General features: G+C 56.9%; 1 protein-coding gene and 2 long non-coding RNA genes across 6 annotated transcripts in view; all 3 read right to left on the reverse strand.

The window, feature by feature from the left end:
* HOMER2 (homer scaffold protein 2) overlaps positions 1–13,286 on the reverse strand; it is a 94,370-nt gene extending 81,084 nt beyond the window's left edge. The window contains exon 1 of the mRNA XM_051834264.2: positions 13,072–13,286. Coding sequence (XP_051690224.2) covers positions 13,072–13,076 — 5 coding nt within the window. The 5' untranslated portion in view covers positions 13,077–13,286. The remainder of the gene's footprint in view (positions 1–13,071) is intronic.
* LOC138844745 (uncharacterized) lies at positions 1,436–10,291 on the reverse strand. Its single transcript, XR_011381057.1, has 2 exons — positions 8,695–10,291; positions 1,436–4,527 (listed from the first exon to the last, which is right to left on the reverse strand). It is a non-coding gene; the product is annotated as an uncharacterized lncRNA (long non-coding RNA).
* Positions 13,287–15,510: 2,224 nt separating the features above from the next.
* Positions 15,511–19,752, reverse strand: LOC138844746 (uncharacterized). 4 transcript variants are annotated; one of them, XR_011381061.1, is made up of 5 exons: positions 19,584–19,752; positions 17,759–18,129; positions 16,853–16,917; positions 16,294–16,362; positions 15,511–15,751 (listed from the first exon to the last, which is right to left on the reverse strand). It is a non-coding gene; the product is annotated as an uncharacterized lncRNA (long non-coding RNA). The 4 variants fall into 4 exon arrangements; XR_011381059.1 differs by having other exon boundaries at positions 16,865–16,917; positions 19,584–19,749; XR_011381060.1 differs by lacking the exon at positions 16,853–16,917 and having other exon boundaries at positions 17,759–18,124; positions 19,584–19,722.
* Positions 19,753–19,913: the final 161 nt, after the last annotated feature.

Here is a 19,913-nt window from a genome sequence, read left to right on the forward strand (position 1 = left end):
TGCCAGCATCCCATATGGGCTGCTCTACTTCCAATCCAGCTCTCTGCTATGGCCTGGGAAAGCAGTAGAAGATGGCCCAAGTCCTTGGGCCCCTGCACCTGCATGGGAGACCTGGAAGAAGCTCCTGGCTCCTGGTATCAGATGGGTGCAGCTCCAGCTGTTGGGGCCAACTGGGGAATGAACCAGCGGATTCATTCTCTGTCTCTCTCTCTCCCTCTCTCTCTCTCTGCCTCTCCTTCTCTCTGTGTGTAACTCTTTCAAATAAATAAATACATCTTAAAAAAATTTTACATGAGTGAAGTTGAATGTCTTTTCCTTTGATTATTGGGCGTAGCCCTTGCTAGGCTGTGGTCTCCTTGAACTCTTTATGCAGTGGCGGCATTAAGCCTTTTAAACGACACATAAAACAGTAAGTTGAAAAACACCTTCCTTTGCCCTGACTCCCGCTCAAGCTGACCTTCCCTCCCCGCAAACGCCGGATTCCCGCCCCCAAACGCTGGATTCCCGCCCCCAACTCGCACTCCCTAAGTGAAACTCACCTGCAAACAGACCTGAGGCTGCCCTCAAAATCCATCAGTGCCCCAGCGCCCTGCCCCCACTGCATCTGAGTGCCCGGGCTTCCTCCTCTAAGCTTTCCAAGGCCTCTGACCCAGCCAAGGACATCTCCACTTCCAGCCTCCCCTCCCTCCTCCGCACCTCTCTCCCCCGACCTTCCTCTGCGTCCCCTCACCTCTCAGCCTCGCTCGCTGGCTTCTCTACCTGCCCTTCAGCTGTCTCCTTCGCCAGCGCCCATCTGTGTCCTGTCTCTTAACCTACTCTCTCCTTGGGTGGTCGAACACATCTCCGAGGTGCTGGCTCCCAGGTCTGTATCTCTGACTCTCCCCCTAATTGCTGCCTGCTAGGGCTGAATGCTCACTTAGAGAGCAACCTCCATCCCCTGCCAAGCTGGACAGCCCCCATGAGTGGAAATTCACCATATCTCCCCCCCAAAAAAAACTACTCTGATCACTGCCCCCCTCCCCCCACAAGCTGCACCTCCTCTTCTGTTCCCCATGTCAGTCAACATCACTGCCGCCGGTCTCCAAGTACCCGCACTGGCCACGCCCAGCCCCTCCGTTCCTCTCATCCCAAAGATCCAGGGCTGTGGGCCCTGCTCCCGCATTGATCCGGGGGCTCCAGGCTGGGGCTTGATCCCTAACTCTGCCACATCCTGGCTGAGGGCCTGAATCTCTCCAGCCCCCAGCTACGGGAGTGGGGGTTGCTTACGACTCAAAGGAGATTGAGAGTCCAGACAGCACGGCAAACCTTCCAAGCTCTCACTCACCCACGGCTTCAATCGTGTCCGCATTCAGCCACCATCCTTACACAGAAAAGCGCTTCTAGCTCGCTACTCATCCCCAGCGAAGTCCGTACTTGTATTTCTTCTCTTTTACCATGGTTCGCACCTTCCTGGAGGCTGTATCAGATCCGTTACCCAGCCGGGCAACGCTACCCCTGCTCCGTCTCTGCTCTCAACACCTGTCGCCCGGCCTGTGTCCCACCAGTCTCTGTCCCACAACCTCACTCCCCACCCTGCTCCTCATCGCCAACTCTGGAGCGAGCATTTTCTTCCCACGACTGACGCCGTGCCTCCACCGCCAAGAGACTGACGTCCACGCTACAGCAGGCTCCTGCTTCCCACCCCAACTGCCCTGTGCCCCTCCAAGCCCACTGCCTCCCATGACCCAGGCCAGGCCTCTTTCTCTGATGCAGGACTAACCACCTGACGCAAGGCAGATGGACCCCATTTCTTGAATGAGTGAATGAGGGAATGAATGAATGAAGGCAGGACAATCAAATGAAGATCAGCAACACAAATCCCTAGTCCAATGGGTAGAAACCCCTTATCCTTGGTTCACACTCGCCTCTCTCCATGGCCATTGTTTTTTTTTTTTTTTTTTTTAAGATTTATTCATTTACTTGAAAGTCAGAGTTACACAGAGAGAGAAGGAGAGGCAGAGAAACAGAGAGAGAGAGAGAGGTCTTCCACTTGCTGGTTCACTCCCCAATTGTCCACAACAGCTGGAGCTGCACCAATCTGATGCCAGGAGCCAGGAGCTTCTTCCAGGTCTCCCACGCTGGTGAAAGGGCCCAGGGACTTGGACCATCTTCTACTGCTTTCCTGGGCCATAGCAGAGAGCTGGATTAGAAGTGGAGCAGCCAGGACTCTAACTGGTGCCCATATGGGATGCCAGCACTGAAGGCAGCGGCTTTATCCTCTATGCAACAGCGCTGGCCCCTGGCCTACAAGGGGTGGCTCCCCTGATCTCTCCAGCCCTCTAGCTGGTGTCATTCCTCCACCTGTAGCAGCCGAGAGTCTTGGGGACAGATCTCATTTTGTCTGAGCCACCGGATGCCAGGGAGCCAGCTCTGGCACTGGTGAGGCTGGGAGCCCCGTGCTGGGTAGTCTCGGAGGTTTTGCTCCGGAGCAGCCGAGGGCTCAGGGGGTGGCCTGGGAGGGTTCAGAGGGGATGGAAGCACTCAGCCCTGACCACCTGCTCCAGCGGGTACCCCAGGGGTCACCGGCCAACCTGCCGCCCAAAGCAGAAACTATGACAACGACAGTAAACTGGCCATGGAGTGCTTATGTGTCGGGCATTGTGCTAAACGCTCTACACACATTTTTTATCTAACCAGGTCCGTCCCTCAGCAGAGAGGGACACTCAGAGGGAGGAAATGACCCATCCAAGCTCACACAGCCACCGGGAGGGCTGGGGTCCGACCTGTCCTACGTGGCCACCCCGACAGGTGGATCTTGGCCCTGGCGGGGATGGGCAGCCCGTGCTCAGCGGCCCCCCGTGAAGGAGGCTGAGGGTGCTCCTGCACACCACCTGGGCTGGAGGATGCTCGGTGCCACCTCCACCAAGGGCTCCTCTGGAACATTCTGGAACAGGCCCTGCTCCTTCTCCCCACGAGGACCTTCTCCGTCACCCCTCCTCCCCCAGGACCACAGCGGCCAAAGCACCCCCCTTTTCCTCCACCTACCTGAATGACCCCAAGGGAAAGCTTCCCCAATTAACGATCGCAAAAGGGATCCAGGCCTAGGCAGTGGGGTCTGCCCTCTTCCTAATTAGGTCCCTGTGGACACCGCCACCCCTTAACCTACAACCAGAGCCGCAGGTGGCCTCAAGGCAGCCTGGGCTCAGACAACCTCCCACGGCGGGGCTGAAGCAAGATTTCCCGAGGCGGGCAGAGAAGGGGGCCTGTGGGCTTCCCCATGCCGCTGGGACCCAGCCCAGCCCTCCTTTGCCCGGGAGACACCTCTGTACCAAGGGCCTCGCTCACGCCCAGCTCTCACGGCTGGCAATGCCTGGCAATGCCTCCCGTGGGGCTCGTCTGTGCATGGTCGGGACGCCACCATCCCCAACTCCCGGGAGGAATCCTAAGAAGACGACTATCAAACCAGACTCGCGAATAAAAATGTTTAAAAAAAAAATCTCTCTAGTCTTTGACAAATGTCTAAATGTGTTCCCCACAAGCGTATTTTTATTCTAACGAGCTCATTTGAAATATAATTTGAATAAACTGGAGCAGAGCAGGCACCGTATGACTAACAGCACCCTGGTGGCAGAGCTACCCACGGGAGCCTTCGGTGTGCCCCGGGCGCCCCCACCCCACTCGGCTCGGGGCGGCTGCGTGGGCAAGGCCTAGGAAACGCAGAACCAAGGCAGATGAGCGGCTTCGGGCCCCAGGCCATCCTGGAGCTCCGTTCAGCTCAGTTTATTTTCACGCTGCGAGGAAAACAAAACAAGATGGGTAGTCAAAACCTCGGGATCCTGTAAGATCAGGATCTGGTACCCCAGAGGTCGCTGCTTTTCTCCAAAAATGCCTTTGCCCCCTTCTCTGTCGGTTCTTTGAAATCTGTTCACTGCCCACTGTCACAAGCATTGAAGAGGTTTTTCTTGGGAAATGGAGAAGAAGCACTGCCCCACCCCCACCCCAGGCACCAAAGTGGGAGGGGGGTAGAGGAGGAAGGAGGTCCTACTCCAAAGGTCCCGGATGTCTATGTGGGTCCTGCGACATTTCGCCGGCTTTACCCAGGTTTGCCTGTTTCTTTCACTGTTTTGTCTTAATGTGCCTTGCAACTAAAGCAGGGACCAGAAGAGCCTTTCCCAGGGATGGTCCCTGCCAAGCCTCTGGCCAGGGCACTCCTAGGAGGTGGGGGTGTCAGGTGCAGCCTCCCAGGTGTGTTTCACCCACAGGGAACCTTGGGGCCCAAGCCTTGGAGCACAGAGCTCTGCCCTGCTCTTTCCAAACAAGGAGAGGCCATGTGTGCAGCTGGGGCCCCGGTCTAGCCATCCACCCCTAGCAACCGCCAAGGATCCTCGCTGTTCTCACCAAGATGCACTAAGGCGCGGTGACTCACGCAAAATTGCACAGGCCCCAGCAATTACCCGCTCCTCCTCGCGGTCCTGCTCTCCTCTCCCATGTCTCCCTTTCAGTAATGCATTTAAGGTAAACAACGGCTCTGAGGAATTGTCAAAACGTCTTAAAAAAAAAAAAAAAAAAAAAACCTGTCTTGTTCTAGCAAGGATATAGCTAAGCAGGCTCACAGAGATGCAGAAACCTGAGCAAAACAGCAAATGCCAGGCAGGTGTGGGTTTCAAGGAGGAAGTCTTTTTATAGTGATGGGCATGGAAAGCTGTCCACTCGAGATGTTTAAAGTCGAAAAATTAGGTTACGAAACAGATGTAAAAGACGGCTGCGTTGGGTTAACAGTGGAGCCGTCCTCTGCAGAGAGACAGCCAGGCCCACAGAGACACACGGAACTGAAGGGAGGCCACACAGACACACACGCTGCTGCGGGCTCCCCCTAAGGACGTGGGATGCCAGGGACTTTTCACTTCCTTCTCCATGATGCTACTTTTTTTTTTTTAGAGGGACATGTAATTTTTTATAATTAGAAAAAAAAAAAAGCAAAGCTATCTTCACTTTGTTCTTTAAAAAGTGGTAGATGAGAAAGGGTAATGGCAAAGCCAAGGTGGGACCGTACAACTGAGCGGGCGCAAGGTGCAGTGGTCAAGTCCCGGCGTGCCACCCCTGCCTCCCAAATTACAGCCCCTGGGTCGAGTCCCAGCTCCTCTGCTTCCCATGCACACCCTGGGAGGCAGCAGGTGATGGCTCAAGTCCTTGTGGGTCCCCCCACCACTACCCACATGGGAGATCTGGATTGAGTCCTGGGCCCCTGGCTTAGCCTGAGCCAGCCCTGGCTATCTGCAGCCATTTGGAGAGTGAATCTCATTTGGGTGGAAGATCTCTTTTTTGTTTCTTGCTCTCTCCACGATTCAAATAAAATGAAAATAAACGAGTATTAAAACAGAAATCAGAGGTGGAGGAAGAGATCTGACAAATCTGCCAAGGATGACCACGCATTGGCTCTGAGCTCCCGGGGAGCCACTGCAGAAAACAAACCTAATAATTTCACACCAACACGGATTCCTTTAGATAAAAAACACACCCCCTGCCTGCCTGGGGCTCTCCTTCAAGGCACTGTGCACAAGCAGCCAATGTGCCCCCGCCTCCACCCCAGAAAACCCTCAAGGCCAGGAGTTCCTGCGCTGTTTCCAACAATGCTGGCATTTCCCCAAACCGGAACTCAACCCAGGGCCATGGGCCGGCCACTGCCACCTCCCTGACCGCCACATCTCCAGCTACCTGGTCTCCTTGCTGCTCCTGCCCCAGGGCCTTCGTGGCGCCTCTCCCCTCAGATGCCGACTCGGCTCACTCCCCTTCCTCCTTTAGGTCTTTGATGCGTCCTGGTTCTCAGTGAGGTCTTCCACCTGCATCTTCCTGCCTCCACATCCCCTAGCCCCCTCCCTGTGCGTTACCATGATCTGACGAACCACATATTCCACAAAGAAAAACAGCAAACCCAAAGCCGGTGTTCATTCATGCCCGTTCACTTGATCACTCAACGCATCCTTACTTAGCGCCTCCCCTATTCCAAGCTCTGTGTATTTTTCCAGCTCAGACACTCGGGGAGATGGGCATCCAAGATAAGGAGGGGGCTCCTGGCCACCAAGACGTAGCAGGACGTCTGCCCAGAACTCCCCAAACAGATCCTAATGTGTTGTTTAAACTCACAGCATTTCACAGATGCTGTGCCTGCGGCTTCTCTCCCTTGTAAACACAGAAACTCCACGGGGAAGGAGCTCACGGGCAGACCTGCGCCCTTCTGGATGCCAACCACCTTACAGAGAGAGGATCAGATGAACCCTGGAGAGTCAAGTTCAGGAGCGGGCATCTGGCCTAGCGGTTGAGACACCCACGTCCTGTATCTAAGTACCTAGGCTTGAAACCTGCCTCTGGCCCCTGGCCCAGCTTCCCAGTGCAGACCCTGGGAGACAGCAGTGATCGCTCAAGGAATTAGGGCCCTGCCGCCTATGTGGGAGTTCCGCTTCTCAGCTTTGGCCCAGCCCAGCCCTGGCCACTGTGGGCATTTGGGAAGTGAACCAGCAAATGGAAGCTCTATCTGTGTGTGTATGTGTGTGTATGTGTGCTTCTTATTTAAAAATGAAAGAAACTGGCTGGCCCTGCGGCTCACTAGGCTAATCGTCCGCCTGTGGCGCTGGCACACCGGGTTCTAGTCCCGGTCGGGGTGCCGGATTCTGTCCCGGCTGCCCCTCTTCCAGGCCAGCTCTCTGCTGTGGCCTGGGAGTGCAGTGGAGGATGGCCCAAGTGCTTGGGCCCTGCGCCCGCATGGGAGACCAGGAGAAGCACCTGCCTCCTGGCTTCGGATCGGCACGACATGCCGGCCGTGGTGGCCACTTGGGTGGTGAACCAACGGAAGGAAAACCTTTCTCTCTGTCTCTCTCTCACTGTCTAACTCTGCCTGTCAAAAAAAAAAAAAAAAAAGAAAAGAAAAGAAAAGAAAAGAAAGAAACTGAAGTTTTAAAAATCCCTACAACAGGATCACAAGAAAGACAAGTTCACCTCAATATGTCAGACAAACTGTATCTACGAGGGGACTTCAAAAGGTACCAGAAAATCAAAACTATTTTGAAAATCAGGGTAAGAGCTTGGTTTAGCGGCTAAGCCACCAGCGGGAACACCCACATCCAGTATCTGAGTGCCTGGGTTCGAATCCTGGCTCCACTCCCAATCCAAGCCTCCTTTCAATCTCATCCTAGGAAGCAGCTGCAGGTGATGGCTCAAGTGCCTGGGCCCCTGCCAACGCCAGGGGCGACCTGGACTGAGATCCAGGCTGGTGGCTCTGGCCTGGCCCAGCTGTTGTGGGCATTTGAGGAGTGAGTTAGCAGGCGGGAGAGCATGCTGGCTGGCTTGCTCGCTCTCTGCCTCTCCCCCACATCCCCTGCCATCTCTCAAACAAAATGTTTTTTGAAACTGAAATGCATGTTGTTTGTCACAACAGGCATTCTCCATGAACTTCCTGAAGTGCCTTTGTACTTTAGTTAATGCAGTTCCCCAAGAAAAACCCTACAGGTTGTGTAAGATCTGCAGGGTGCGGAGTGATTGGGGACGAATGGAAAATTGAAGAAGGAATGGACATCGCAAGAAAGCTAATCGGTATAGATTACTGAAAGGCGGCCCGCGGTGTCAGATCACCAAGATTGTGGCATTTGGACATTGCAAGGTGATCCCAGCTGAACAAAAGTGGGCGAGACGAAGCCCAACAGTCGCACAGGGACCTTCGGTAGGCACCACCCACATCAGGTAGCAGGCAGAGGAAAACCATCGTTCCAGGCTTCTCCAACATCACAATAAAAGCCGAACCAACGACTTGCTTTAGCACTCAAAGCAAACAGCATTCATGTCTGTCTCCATGTTTGCGTCTCCCAGTTAAGTGGGCTCTAGAGAGAGTAACCCAGGGGTCACCACGACGGCCTCCCCACCATGCATGAACTCAATCCAATAAACTTACTGGTGGCCCATTAGGGGCCAGACCCAGGGCTAGGAGTTGGGAGACACTGGTGGGACGGGTAAGGTGCTACCCTTGCAGGGCCAACAGAGCTTAGACGGGCACTGGTGCGCAACTGTGGAAAACCACGAAAACACCTGAGCAGGTGACCCTGATGCTGACATCTGGAGGGAGAGAAGGAGGAAGGTATTCGTAGGGCCAAGGTCAGGCAGAGGGCAAGTTCAAGGACACCAGCCAGGCAGTGAAAGGAAAGGCGAGGAGGAGGAGGAGGGTGTGTTGGTAGAACAGGGGGGGGCACAGGCAGGGGCCAGCATCTCCCCCACTGAAGAGGGGCTAAGGAGAGGGAGACAATCCGACTGGTGATTGTCAAAACCAGTCACTCCATGCCTGTGCGGAGACGGGACGGAGAACGGATCCAGAGAGTAAGCAGGGAGGCTGCCGGGAAGATGGTGGCCAGGACCAGAGCGGGAGCTAGGATCAGGCAGGGAGGTGTGTGCACCCCGGCTATGTCCCAGAAGTAGAGCCCTCGGGACAAACCAACAGCCCCCATGTGGGGGTGGGAGGAAGAGGAATCACAGGAGTGGGCGGTGGGGTCGCTGACTGGGGCCAGGCAAGAGGAGGGAAGGGGAGAACTAAGAAATGCCAAGAGCCCACGCGTGGGGGCCGGCGTAGCAGCACAGGGGGTTGAGCCATCACCTGGGACACCCACGCCCCGCATCACAGCGCCTGGGATCAAGCCCGGCCTCTGCTTCCAATCCAGCTTCCTGCTAACGCACCTGGGAGGTGATGGCTGATGGTTCAAGGACTTGGGTTCCTGCCATGCACGTGGCAGACACGGATGGAGCTCCCGGCTCCTGGCTTTGCGCCGGCCCAGCCCTTGCTGGGAGAGTGAACCGCTAGGTGCAAGACCTCTCTGTGCGTTTCTCCCTCTCTGTTGCTCTGCCTTTCAAATAAATCTTTTTTTAAAAGAGCTCCTTGTTTGGACAAGGGCCAGAAGCCCTGAGAAAGGTCTGTGCTGGAAATAAAAATGAGGTTGCCATCAGCAGAGGTAGTATTTAATGTTTAAGTTGACATATAAGTGTACATATTTATGGGGTGCTGTGTGGTCATTCCACACGTGTTCACAACCTGTGATGATCAAATCAGGGTAAGAGGCGTTTCCTTAAATATTGACCGCTTCCCTGCGCTGGGCTCCTTCAAACACCTTGCTTCCATAGGTGGTTCTAAAGGCAAGAGGTGGAGGAAGGGGCTGGCGCTGGCGTGCCATGCCCAAGAAGGACACAACTGGCAGAGAAAGCAAACCAGGACGGGGCCTTAAATACCCCACCATTTGGAGCTAAATAGCCAAGGGGTACCCAGCATGGAACCATCTGGAAAGTAAGAGGAAAGCCAAGAGCGTGGGGGCCCGAAGAGCTGAGAGGGGAGATGTGAGGACCTCCACTGAGCGGCGCAGACAGGTGAGGGCAGACAGGGCGATGTGTCACCTGGTGGTCTCGGGGAGAAGGAGGGGGTACAGCCAGACGGCAGAGGTAGGACAAACAGGTGGGAGGATGTGCAAGCAAAGGGAGACACCGGGCTTGGACACAGCTTTCGCCAAGTTTCCAGGGGAAAGTTGGTGGAGACGAAGACCAGAAGCAGAAGGATGGAGGCTGGAGGGAGAGCTGGGGCCAGCTGGGTGGCAATCCTACACCAGAGCACGGGTTCGAGTCCCGGCTGCTTCACTTCTGATCCAGCTCCCTGCTAATGCGCCTGGGAAGGCAGCAGAAGAGGGCTCAAGTGCTTGGGCCCCTGCCACCCACATAGGAGACCTGGATGAGCTCCTAGCTCCTGGCTTCAGCTGGGACACTGTGGCCATTAGGGGAGTGAACAAGCAGATGGAAGATCTCTCTCTCTCTCTCTCTCACTCTGCTTTTTAAATAAACAAACAAACAAATAAATAAATAAACAAATATGAGATGTGAGAAGTTAAAGCTGTGCTTGCTAATGTGGCAGCCACCAACTTTGGGTGGCTATCAAAATCCAAATTAATCACTCAGGTCCCTGGCCACACTGCAGGTGCCAGCAGCTACGGGTAGCTGGTGGCTGCCACGGTAGAGCACACAGATGCAGAAGTCCCTGCAGAGCATGGAGGCTGGGACAGAGAGGCGCACTCTCTCTGCGAAGGTGCGAGGGGGCTGCCCCAGGAGGAGCGGATGCTGGGAGGACAGGGGGCAGGGCTGGCCATCCAGCCACACGGTGGAGAGAAGGTGATGGCCACACACTAGACTGGAGGCAGGAGGGGGGTCCCTGGGTCGGCGGCTCTTGTCCACGGCAAGAGAAGCAAGAGGCATGCATCAGGGTGGGGAGAGGGGTGCAGGGGATGGGGAGAGGGTGCAGGGGGTGGGGAGAGGGTGCAGGGGTGCAGGGGGTGGGGAGAGGGGTACATGGGGTAGAGATAGGGTGCAGGGGGTGGAGAGAGGGGTGTGGGTGGGGAGAGGGGTGCAGGGGTGAGGAGAGAGGTGCATGGGGTAGGGAGAGGGGTGCATGGGGTGGGGAGAGGGGTGCAGGGGTGAGGAGAGAGGTGCATGGGGGGAGAGGGGTGCATGGGGGTGGGGAGAGGGGTGCATGGGGTGGGGAGAGGGGTGCAGGGGGTGGGGAGAGGGTGCAGGGGTGAGGAGAGGGGTGTGGGGTGGGAAGAGGGTGCAGGGGTGGGGAGAGGGGTTCATGGAGTGGAGATAGGGGTGCATAGGGTGGAGATAGGGGTGCATGGGGTGGAGAGAGGGTGCAGGGGTGGGGAGAGGGTGCATGGGGTAGGGAGAGGGGTATATGGGGTGGGGAGAGGGTGCATGGGGGTGGGGAGAGGGGTGCATGGGGGTGGGGAGAGGGTGCAGGGGTGAGGAGAGAGGTGCATGGGGTGGAGAGAGGGTGCAGGGGTGGGGAGAGGGGTGCATGGGGGTGGGAAGAGGGGTGCAGGGGGTGGGGAGAGGGTGCAGGGGTGGGGAGAGGGGTGCATGGGGGTGGGGAGAGGGTGCAGGGGTGAGGAGAGAGGTCCATGGGGTGGAGAGAGGGTGCAGGGGTGGGGAGAGGGGTGCATGGGGGTGGGGAGAGGGGTGCATGGGGGTGGGGAGAGGGTGCAGGGGTGAGGAGAGAGGTCCATGGGGTGGAGAGAGGGTGCAGGGATGGGAAGAGGGGTATATGGGGTGGGGAGAGGGTGCAGGGGTGAGGAGGGGAATGTGAAGAGAATCAGCAGGAAACAGCAAGAGCAGGAAGTCCGTGGGAGCCACACCCTTAAACAGGGAACACCTAAAGGGCAGTGAAGGGATTTTAGGCGAGGAGAGCGCCACGCAGGTGGTCTGGGTGTTGCCTCCCTCTGCAGTGGACACGCTGTGGGTTCACGCCAAGGGTTCCCGCTGGCTGCCTTCTTGGCTGTTCCCCCTCCACCCTCCACCACTCTCCAGAACCACGCCACTGGTTCTATTTTCGGTTGGAACGGCTCGGTCCCCCCTCCTCCGTCTCCAGGCTGCTCCTGCCCCTCAGCTCCCTCTCCGGGTACAGTTCATTCACTTGCGTTCGAGAAGTGGATGTGTTAAAAAATACAGCAGGGGTGGGCGGGAGCTACACACCAGCCCTGGCTGACAAGGAGTGAGTAATACACGTGTACAGGGTGATGTTACATTACAGCAAAGATACTTCTGTGTTTAAACAAAACCCCCAAGCTGCTCCTCCCTGTGCCTCCACTGACAAAAATGATTTTCTGACATCTTCCTGAAGCCCTTATGAGTAAACATTTTCATCCCGAGCTGGGTGATCTCAGCCACGAGCTTCAATATTTGTTTTTGATCACGTAACAGTGGCCAGGTGACTTTTTGCGTTGGTTGGGGGTGGGGGCAGGGGCAGGGAGTTAAAATCACCATATACCTTCTCTCTCTGTCTTGAGACTACCAGGGCCGAGTTTTTCTCCTCCCACTGTTCTTTTAAAAGTATGAAATCCGGGGGCTTCAAAGGTCCCCACTGCTCCAAGCTGGGCCCTTTCTTACTTCTTCAGGGATCTTGGGGAATGTTATTAAAAAAAAAAAAAAAAAAAAGACAAAACACCTGCCTGCCAGCTGGGGTGCCTGCCCGTATGGCCGGTGTGCAACCCCCTGACTGGCACCAGTGCCCAGCAGGCGCCCTCTGCGCTGGCTACCTACCTCCCTGGCCCCACCCCGTCCAGGGCCATGTCCAGCTCGTGTTGACCCAAAGGCATTCACTCACACTTGGGTGATGCCGCGGGGCCAGCTCAGGCCACCGCGCACAAGTCTGGAGGTCCTGCCAGCAACTGTGTGCAAAGCGCTGGGTTCGGCAGCAGGGGACGCGCAGGTCCAGGCCGGCGCACAGTCCGGGGGTGGGCGGGTGGCCCTGCTTCTCCTTCTGACGCACCAAGGGTCGCCCGTCTTGCACAATCTGCTCAGCCCCGGGGGAAAGTCGCCCAACTCCTCCGGGCCTCAGTTTCCTCGTGGGCAAAGTGGGCACAGCAGCCACTCCCCGAGCGTGGCAGGCACGGCGGCGCCGCGCGCTCACACGAGTTGCTCGGGCTCCCCGACATCTCTCTCGGCTTCCCGGGCACTTTCTGGACGCGGCGGCGTTACTCACTTCCATGGGGGTGCCTCAGTTTCCCTCTGAGCATCTGCCCAGCTGATGCAGAGCCCGAAGCCTCCCCGGGGCTCACGGGACCCCACCAGCCCTCCGTCCGCGCCGGAGCGCGGAGATGATCCGCTGTGCTCCCTTTCCAGGAAAACTTCGATTTCCATCTTGCTGCTAAGAAGCCCAAGCGTGCAGAACGACCGACTGCCTCCCGCACTCCCCGACACAGGCCCGGGAGTTGATGGCGCGGGGACTCGGGGAAGCGTGGAACGGCCGAGGCTCTGAGGCCGCCGGGCACCGGGCACCAGTCCCCGCAGGGTGTCCCTGCGCCCCGCGGGGTGGGGGAGCGAGGGCCCGGGGCCCAAGGCTCGCAGCGCAGGATCCGCGCCCAGGCCGCCCCCTGCCCGGGGTCTGCAAGCCGGAGCGGGCGGCTCCAGGCTCTCCGAGCCGGCCGCGCGCTAGCTCCCGGGGAGCTAGCTCCTGATCCCAGCGGCGCGAGCCTCGGCCCCGCAGCCCGTCCCGGGGAGCGCGCGGGGTGCAGACTCACTCACCCCATCTCCGGTGCTGCTCCGGCGGCCGCTCCGACGGGGCCTCTGGCGCTCGCTGTCCGCCCGCTTGGCAGCCGCTGCCCGTGCGGCACATGCGGGGCCCGTGCGCGCCCGGCTCAGCCCCGGCGCCGCTCCATTCCGCGGGGCTGCGCGGCTCTGCTGCCGCCACCGCCGCCGCTGCTGCTGCCGCCGCCGCCGCCGCCGCCGCCAGGCGCGGGCGGGCAGGCGGGCGGGAGGGGGCTGGGCCGCCGGGGGCTGGGCGGCCGCGCTCGGGCGCCGCCCTCCCTGCCCGGCTCCCCGCCCGGCCCCTTACGTAACCCCCGGGCCCGGGGCCGGCGGAGAGGCGAAGGGGCGCAGCGGCGTGCGTGGGGGCCGGGGCGGCCGCCAGTCGCCGCCCTCCGCGCGGGCAGCCCCTGCGCCTCCCGGCCCGGCCCGCGTGGGCGCGCCCCGCGCCGTGCCCACCCCGGGGCGTGGCGCAGAGCAGCGAGCGTCCCGCCGGCGAGGCTGGAAGTGCCGCTGGCCGCTGGCGGGGGGGGGGGGTTGGGGTGGGGGTCTGGGGGCTGCCTTGGGTTTGTAGGTTTGCCCAAGGTCACCAATTCCAGTGAGAGCAGAATCCGAGCTGGGCATGGCCTTGTCGTCCTACCGGTTCCCGGGCTAGGTGGCTTAGGGTACCGGCCCCCTGCAGCTGGGCTGGGTAAAGATGAGATGGGAGCGCCCAAATTGGGGGAAAGGGGGGCTCTATTCTTAGAGCAAGGGAAGCTGGGATTGGGGGCAGCGGTGTCTTCATGCCCTTTGCATGTAGCAGGTCCCGACTCCCTAGCACACAGACTGGCCCTGGGGCTAACCTGACCTCCCCCAGCCACAGGATCACAGGATGGTACAAGCCAGCCCTGCGCCTCTTTTGGGACCATGACTGGTCCCTGGTGACCTCCAGTGACCTCACTGTGGAACCAGCCCCTTGTCATCTGTGCTCCACACTGGTCAATACAAACGCAATCTCGTCACCCGGCAGTGGCGTACCTCCCACTGCCATTGAGATGCCAACAAAGACACAGAACATGCCCACCAGGTCCTGCCCCATGGGGCCCAGCCCTCTCCAGCTGTCTCCTCCACCACCCTCCTTCTGCTGGGTGCGCTCCAGCCGCCAGGCTGGTCCTCCTTTCCCTGTTGTGCCGGCTGCTGTGTTGCTGGGGGGAGATTTTCCCTCCTGTCTGTCTCCCCAGCTCCCTTGGTTAGTTACTTTCCACTCCTCCTCCAGATCTCAAACTCTCACTTCCTCTGGAAGCCTTACCTAAGGCTGTGGATGCGGCTGTGGCATCTGGATTTCTCAAGACTGTGATATGGTGTGTGTCTAGAACCACAGCCTTGGTGCTGGCTCCCAGACACATAGGCAAGCTCTTAGGAAGCTGTCTTTGGCTCATGGTTGCACCCCCACTTCCTGCACCTGCCAGAAAGAATGGCCCTGGGCCGTAGCTGTACAGAACTAGCCAAGGTCTGTATGCACAGGTGAGTCTGTTTAGAGCCGGGGCGGAACTCACAGGCAGGCTCCGAGAGGAAATTATGTATCATGGCTGAGTCCCCAAGGCCAGGCCTGTGCTGGGGTCCTCCAGGGAAAGCTGTCAAGGAGAGGGGCCAGCTGTGCTGGTGGAGGAGAACCGAGGGTACCGTCTGGGCTCCAAGGGGGCCAGCTCGTGCCCCCAAGCCCTTGAGCCGGCTTTGCCTTCTGTTCCCATGAAGGAGAGGCTGTGCCCGCTCAGCCGTGGCGAGAGAGGTGAGGAGGCGGGACAGGGGTGGTGGTGAATCATCTCGGCTGCTGAGCACGGCCGGCGGGCGATGCCGGGAGTGGGAGCCGTGTGAAGTCCGATGCCCTGTGATGAACGTGCCTGTCCCTGGGGACACGGGCTCTCTCCCCTCCCCCCAGCTGAAGAGGGGCAAGGATGGACCAGACAAGATCTGGACACAGAGGTCCCTTCTCCCCTCCCCCCACCTCTGGCTGTCTCCCCCACCCCCCCGGGGGGGCATGACCTCTTCGCCCATCCTTCCACCCCAGCTCTGGCCCAGGTTGGTCCCGCCTCTCGGCACAGCCAGACTCTGGCACGGCCTCGGGCCAGGGACGTTTCATTCCCCTTCCAGGGTCCCTCCATGGAAGCCAAGGCCAGCGACCCTTTTCCCATGGACAGTCTGCCATCCCTGTGGTGTCCACAGCCCTAGTTGTCAAGGGAGATGACCTTTCAAGATTCCTGGAGAGACGGCCGCGATGGTCCTGAGAGAGGGCCGTGAGGAGGGGCCCGAGTGGAGGAGTTGGCCCTGGAGAGGAAGAGGTGCGGCTCAGAGGAGGACCAGAGGGGCTGAGGGACTCTTGCCCCGGGGCACGGACACCCACCAAGCTGGCCTGCGAGAGAGGAGGCACTGGGGAAATACTAGGTGGTGTTTGTGTAGATCTCCGAGTGGGCAGGGCGGTGGTGCCCCCGGGAGACTGGAGGCCCGACTTTGACCCACACAAGCCTGGGGACCTGGGATGCTTGCCACTCGCTGGGGCAGCAGGGGCATCCAGAGTCTGACCGCCAGGTATGGAAGGTTGGATGAGGTGGTTCTGTGTTCCAGCCAGGGCAGGGCAGGTGCCTGTGGGTAACTCACCAGAGAGCTAAGCAGGGTCTTCCAGAAGTTCATGGGAAAATGCGTACTATGAGAAAAAAACAAACAAACAAACAAACAAAAAAAACCAAACTAGGCATGGGTTTCAATTTAATTCTATTCTTTCTTTAAAAAATTTATTTTTTTATTTATTTGAGAGGCAGAGTTACAGAGAGGGAAAAACAGAGAAACCTTCCATCTGCTTGTTCACTCCCCAGATGGCTGCAAGGGCCAGGCCTGGGCCAGGCTGAAGACAAGAGCTTCTTCCAGGTCTGCCACGTGGGTGCAGCGGCCCAGGCGCTTGGGCCATCTTCCACTGCTTTCCAAGGTTGCATTAGCAGGGAGCTGGATCAGAAGTGGAGCAGCCAGGACTCCAACCAGTGCCCATATGGGGTGCCGGCATAGGCCCAACCTACAGCGCCAGCCCCTAATTCTGTTTTCTCACAAAGTTGTTGAAGTGTCCTTGAATACCCAAGGCTGGGAGACCGAGGACATGGGCAGCAGCTGCACGTGTGCCCGTCCTCTGCTTTCTCAGCGCTCCTTCTCCCAGCATCCTGAGCGCAGAAGCGCCGTGTACCCTCTGTGACTTACAGGCTCGTGGCCTGTGGCTGGTGTCTTGCCCCTCAGAAGCTGGCTCCTGGGAAAACGGCTGATTCCAGTCTGGGACAGGGAAAACACAAGATGAGTCCGGAATGTAGAACCAGAAAAAAGAAAGTGGTAAAACACACACACACAGAGACACAGACACACAGACACACACACACACACAGACACACACACACATACAGACACACACAGAGACACACAGACACACACATACAGACACACACACAGAGAGACACACACAGACACACACATGCAGGCACACACACACAGAGACACACACAGACACACACACAACCAGGATGGGGCAGGTGGAAGGTATTACAGTGGAAAGAGCTTCTAATGGCCAAAGCTGGAACAATTTGAGCAACAAAATAAATAACCCCAAGCATCAAATAAACATATCTGGGTTCACACTAATGTAAATTATTGAGTAAACGAGTAAGTGGAGAAGAGATATCTCTTTCTTACAGAAAAAGCCCAAATAGTATGTGTAGCTATTCCGCCCTCCAGTTCGACACCAGTACCAACACAGTCACTCACTCACCCTTGCCCCCACCTGAGGGTAGGTTGGTCTTAGGGTCTTAGTGACCGGCTTCCAAGGAGGAGAGCCTAGGGAAGGGAAAAATAGTAACTCTACAGAGAGAAGCCTGGTGCGCACTGCCTTACCCACGTGACCAAGGCTAGCCTCAGCAGGTGTGTCGTTACCTCCTGCCAAGAGCATGCAGCAAGGGTGGTTCTCACCTGTGACATGTTTTTGCCCAAACCCCTAGCCCCAGTCTAGTAAGGAGAAACACATCAGGCAAGCCCAAACCAAGAGCTAGTCCGCAAAACAGGTGAGCAGGACTGCTCAGCGCTGCCAAGGTCATCGGGTACGAGGAGAGACTGAAAAAGCGCCCCAGTCTGGGGGAGGCGAGGGAGAAGCGACAGCTGAGTGCCAGGTGGCGTCCTGGACTGGATTCAGAGCAGAACGAAGGGAAACCGGTGAGATCCAAGCAGAGGCTGGGTCTTGGTTAACAGCAATGTGCCGGGGGTGGTTCCCTCGCTGTGACAAATGCTCTTTGGTGATGGAAGATTCGCTAACGGTAGAGGAGATGGGGTGAGAGGGGCTGCAGAGGCTCTCTGGGCCATATTGGCAACTTTTCCTTCAACCAAAAATTAGTCTGGAATGTCCAGCCCGCGGGCAAGGTAAGACCCACGAGATCATTCTGTCCGGACCTGCCAAGGCAACCACAGGCAGGACCAGAAATCCGATAAATCTATAGTAGGCTAATGCTTAAGCTGATCATTTTGTATGCCCCCCACCCCGTGCTGTGTGCCTGAACAAACTTATCTTTTTATTCCCTTTTCCCCCAACGAAGTACCCCCATGTGTTTCGTGCTACAGCCACTTAAGTGTTTCTGCTCTCCACGGATGTAAAATGGGAACAAAAGTTACAAAAAACAATCCTCACCTGCAGTGCCCGCATTGTTCTGTTCTATTTTTGAAAGCGGTGCTGCTCACAAACCTCCTGCATTGATTTGAAAACCTGTAATCTATATATTTTTTCCTTTCGACAGCAGAATTAGGCTCACCAGGTGCCTGGATCGTGACATGATTGGTGTGCTTGGGTTTCTGGTATTGCTGATCCAGGGACTTCAAACCTTGTTTTCTGCCAATCATGAAAGGTCAGTTCTCTCAATCGTGTCTGAGACGATTGTCTTTTTACAGCCAGTGAGGAATGGATAACCACCAGGCGTTGTGCAGCTATTAGCTTGTATTTGTGAAGACCGCATGGGATCGTAGAGATTTAGTCCATCAACAGGTAGTGTCTCTGGAACTGTGCTGGGCATATGGGAATGGGTGTTCCTCAAAATACATTCGGGGCAGGTGTTTGGGACCCCCCCCCCACAACTTCCCATTTCAGAGTGCCTAGGTTCCAGTCCTGGCTCCACTCCCCTGTCTAGTTTCCAGCTAATGTACACCCTGGGAGGCAGCAGTTGATGGCTCAAGGGGTCAAGTTTTCTGCCACCCATTTGAGAGACCTGGATTGGGTTCCCAGTTCCCACCTTTAGCCTGGCCTAGCATGGGCTGTTGCAGGCATTTAGGGAGTGAACCAGCAGATGGAAGCTTGCTCGCTCGCTCTCTCTCTCTCTCTCATTTTCCTCTTCAATCTCTCTTTGCTTTTCAAATAAATCAATGTTTAAAGAAGAACAAAACAAGAACCAGAACCAGACAGTCTTTCCATCATGAATCTACAAGGTCGTACGAGAAATAGTAAGCAAATAATCACACAAGTGTATCTACAATTATAAATCGCTGGGGCCAGTGTTGTGGCATAGCAGGTTAAACTGCCACCTGCGATGCTGGCATCCCATATGAGTGCTGGATTGATTCCTGGCTGCTCCACTTCTGATCCAGCTCCCTGCTAAAGCCCCTGGGAAAGCAGCAGAAGATGACCCAAGTGCTCAGGTCCTGCCACCACGTGGGAGACCTGGATGGAGCTCTTGGCTCCTGGCTTCGGCCTGACCCAGCCCTGGCTGTTGCAGGCATTTGAGGAGTGAACCATGGATGGAAGATCACTGTAACTCTGCCTTTCAAATAAACAAATCTTTTAAAAATAAGCAAATAAATGGTGATCTGGGTGAATCAAGGGATCTAATGTGGTCAGGAAGGATGGTCAGGAATGATCTCTTGGAAGAGATGTTGGAGACAAAGAGACATTCTTCTGGGAGAGCCTGGGGGACCAGGGACCACCCGAGGAAGGGCGGTGCCCCAGATGGTGGCCAAGGGGCAGACCTGAAGCCTGGGAGGAGGCCGGTATGGTCAGAGGGCGGTGAGCCCAGCCCAGCGTGAGAGCAGGGCACACGGGTGGCTAGGCCTGGAGCCGGTGAAGGGTTTGGTCTTATCCAAATGCTCCGAGAACCTGCAGATGGGTTCAGGAACTCCAAGGTCCAATGTCCAGTTTAACAACTCTGGCTCCTGGGAGGGGCAGGGTTCAGAAGGGGACATGAGGGGCAGCAGGGAGACCAGGCAGAAGGCTCTGGTGTACACTCAAGGGCAGAGATGGAAGGAAGTGGACTACAGATTGGAGATGGATTTCCCAGGGAGACTCCAGAGGCCCTGGTGATGGGGTGGATGTGTACCAGGCTATCAAATCCAGTTTGTAAAATAATTTCAAGTTACAGCTATGCTGTGATTATGTTAAAAATACTATCAGTACATGTGGACAAGCCTGGAAGTGTAGACCGTGGAGTGGCTGATGAGGCTGGCAGAAGCCATAGGGAGTAAAAGCTCACGTGTTGGGGTCAGGCAGCCCTGCCGCACGTCCTGGTTCTGCCTTTGGCTCTGTCTGGGATGCCAGCTCTCGGCCTCAGTTCTCTGAGTCAGTGCGATCCCCCTGCCAATGTTTAGTTCAGTCTTTGACACAGTGAATTCTGAATACATCACAGTTCTCATTATGACTGGCTATCATGGTGGAACTTGGGCAAGAGTTTCTCTTTTTCATGACTTAGTAGGAGCCTAGTGGTATCTACATAATCAGCATTTTAAAATTGAGTTAGTTTGGCTGGTGCCGCGGCTCACTAGGCTAATCCTCCGCCTGCGGCTCCGGCACACCGGGTTCTAGT

Source organism: Oryctolagus cuniculus, chromosome 12 (genome assembly GCF_964237555.1).
Source record: "Oryctolagus cuniculus chromosome 12, mOryCun1.1, whole genome shotgun sequence".
NCBI lineage: Eukaryota > Metazoa > Chordata > Mammalia > Lagomorpha > Leporidae > Oryctolagus > Oryctolagus cuniculus.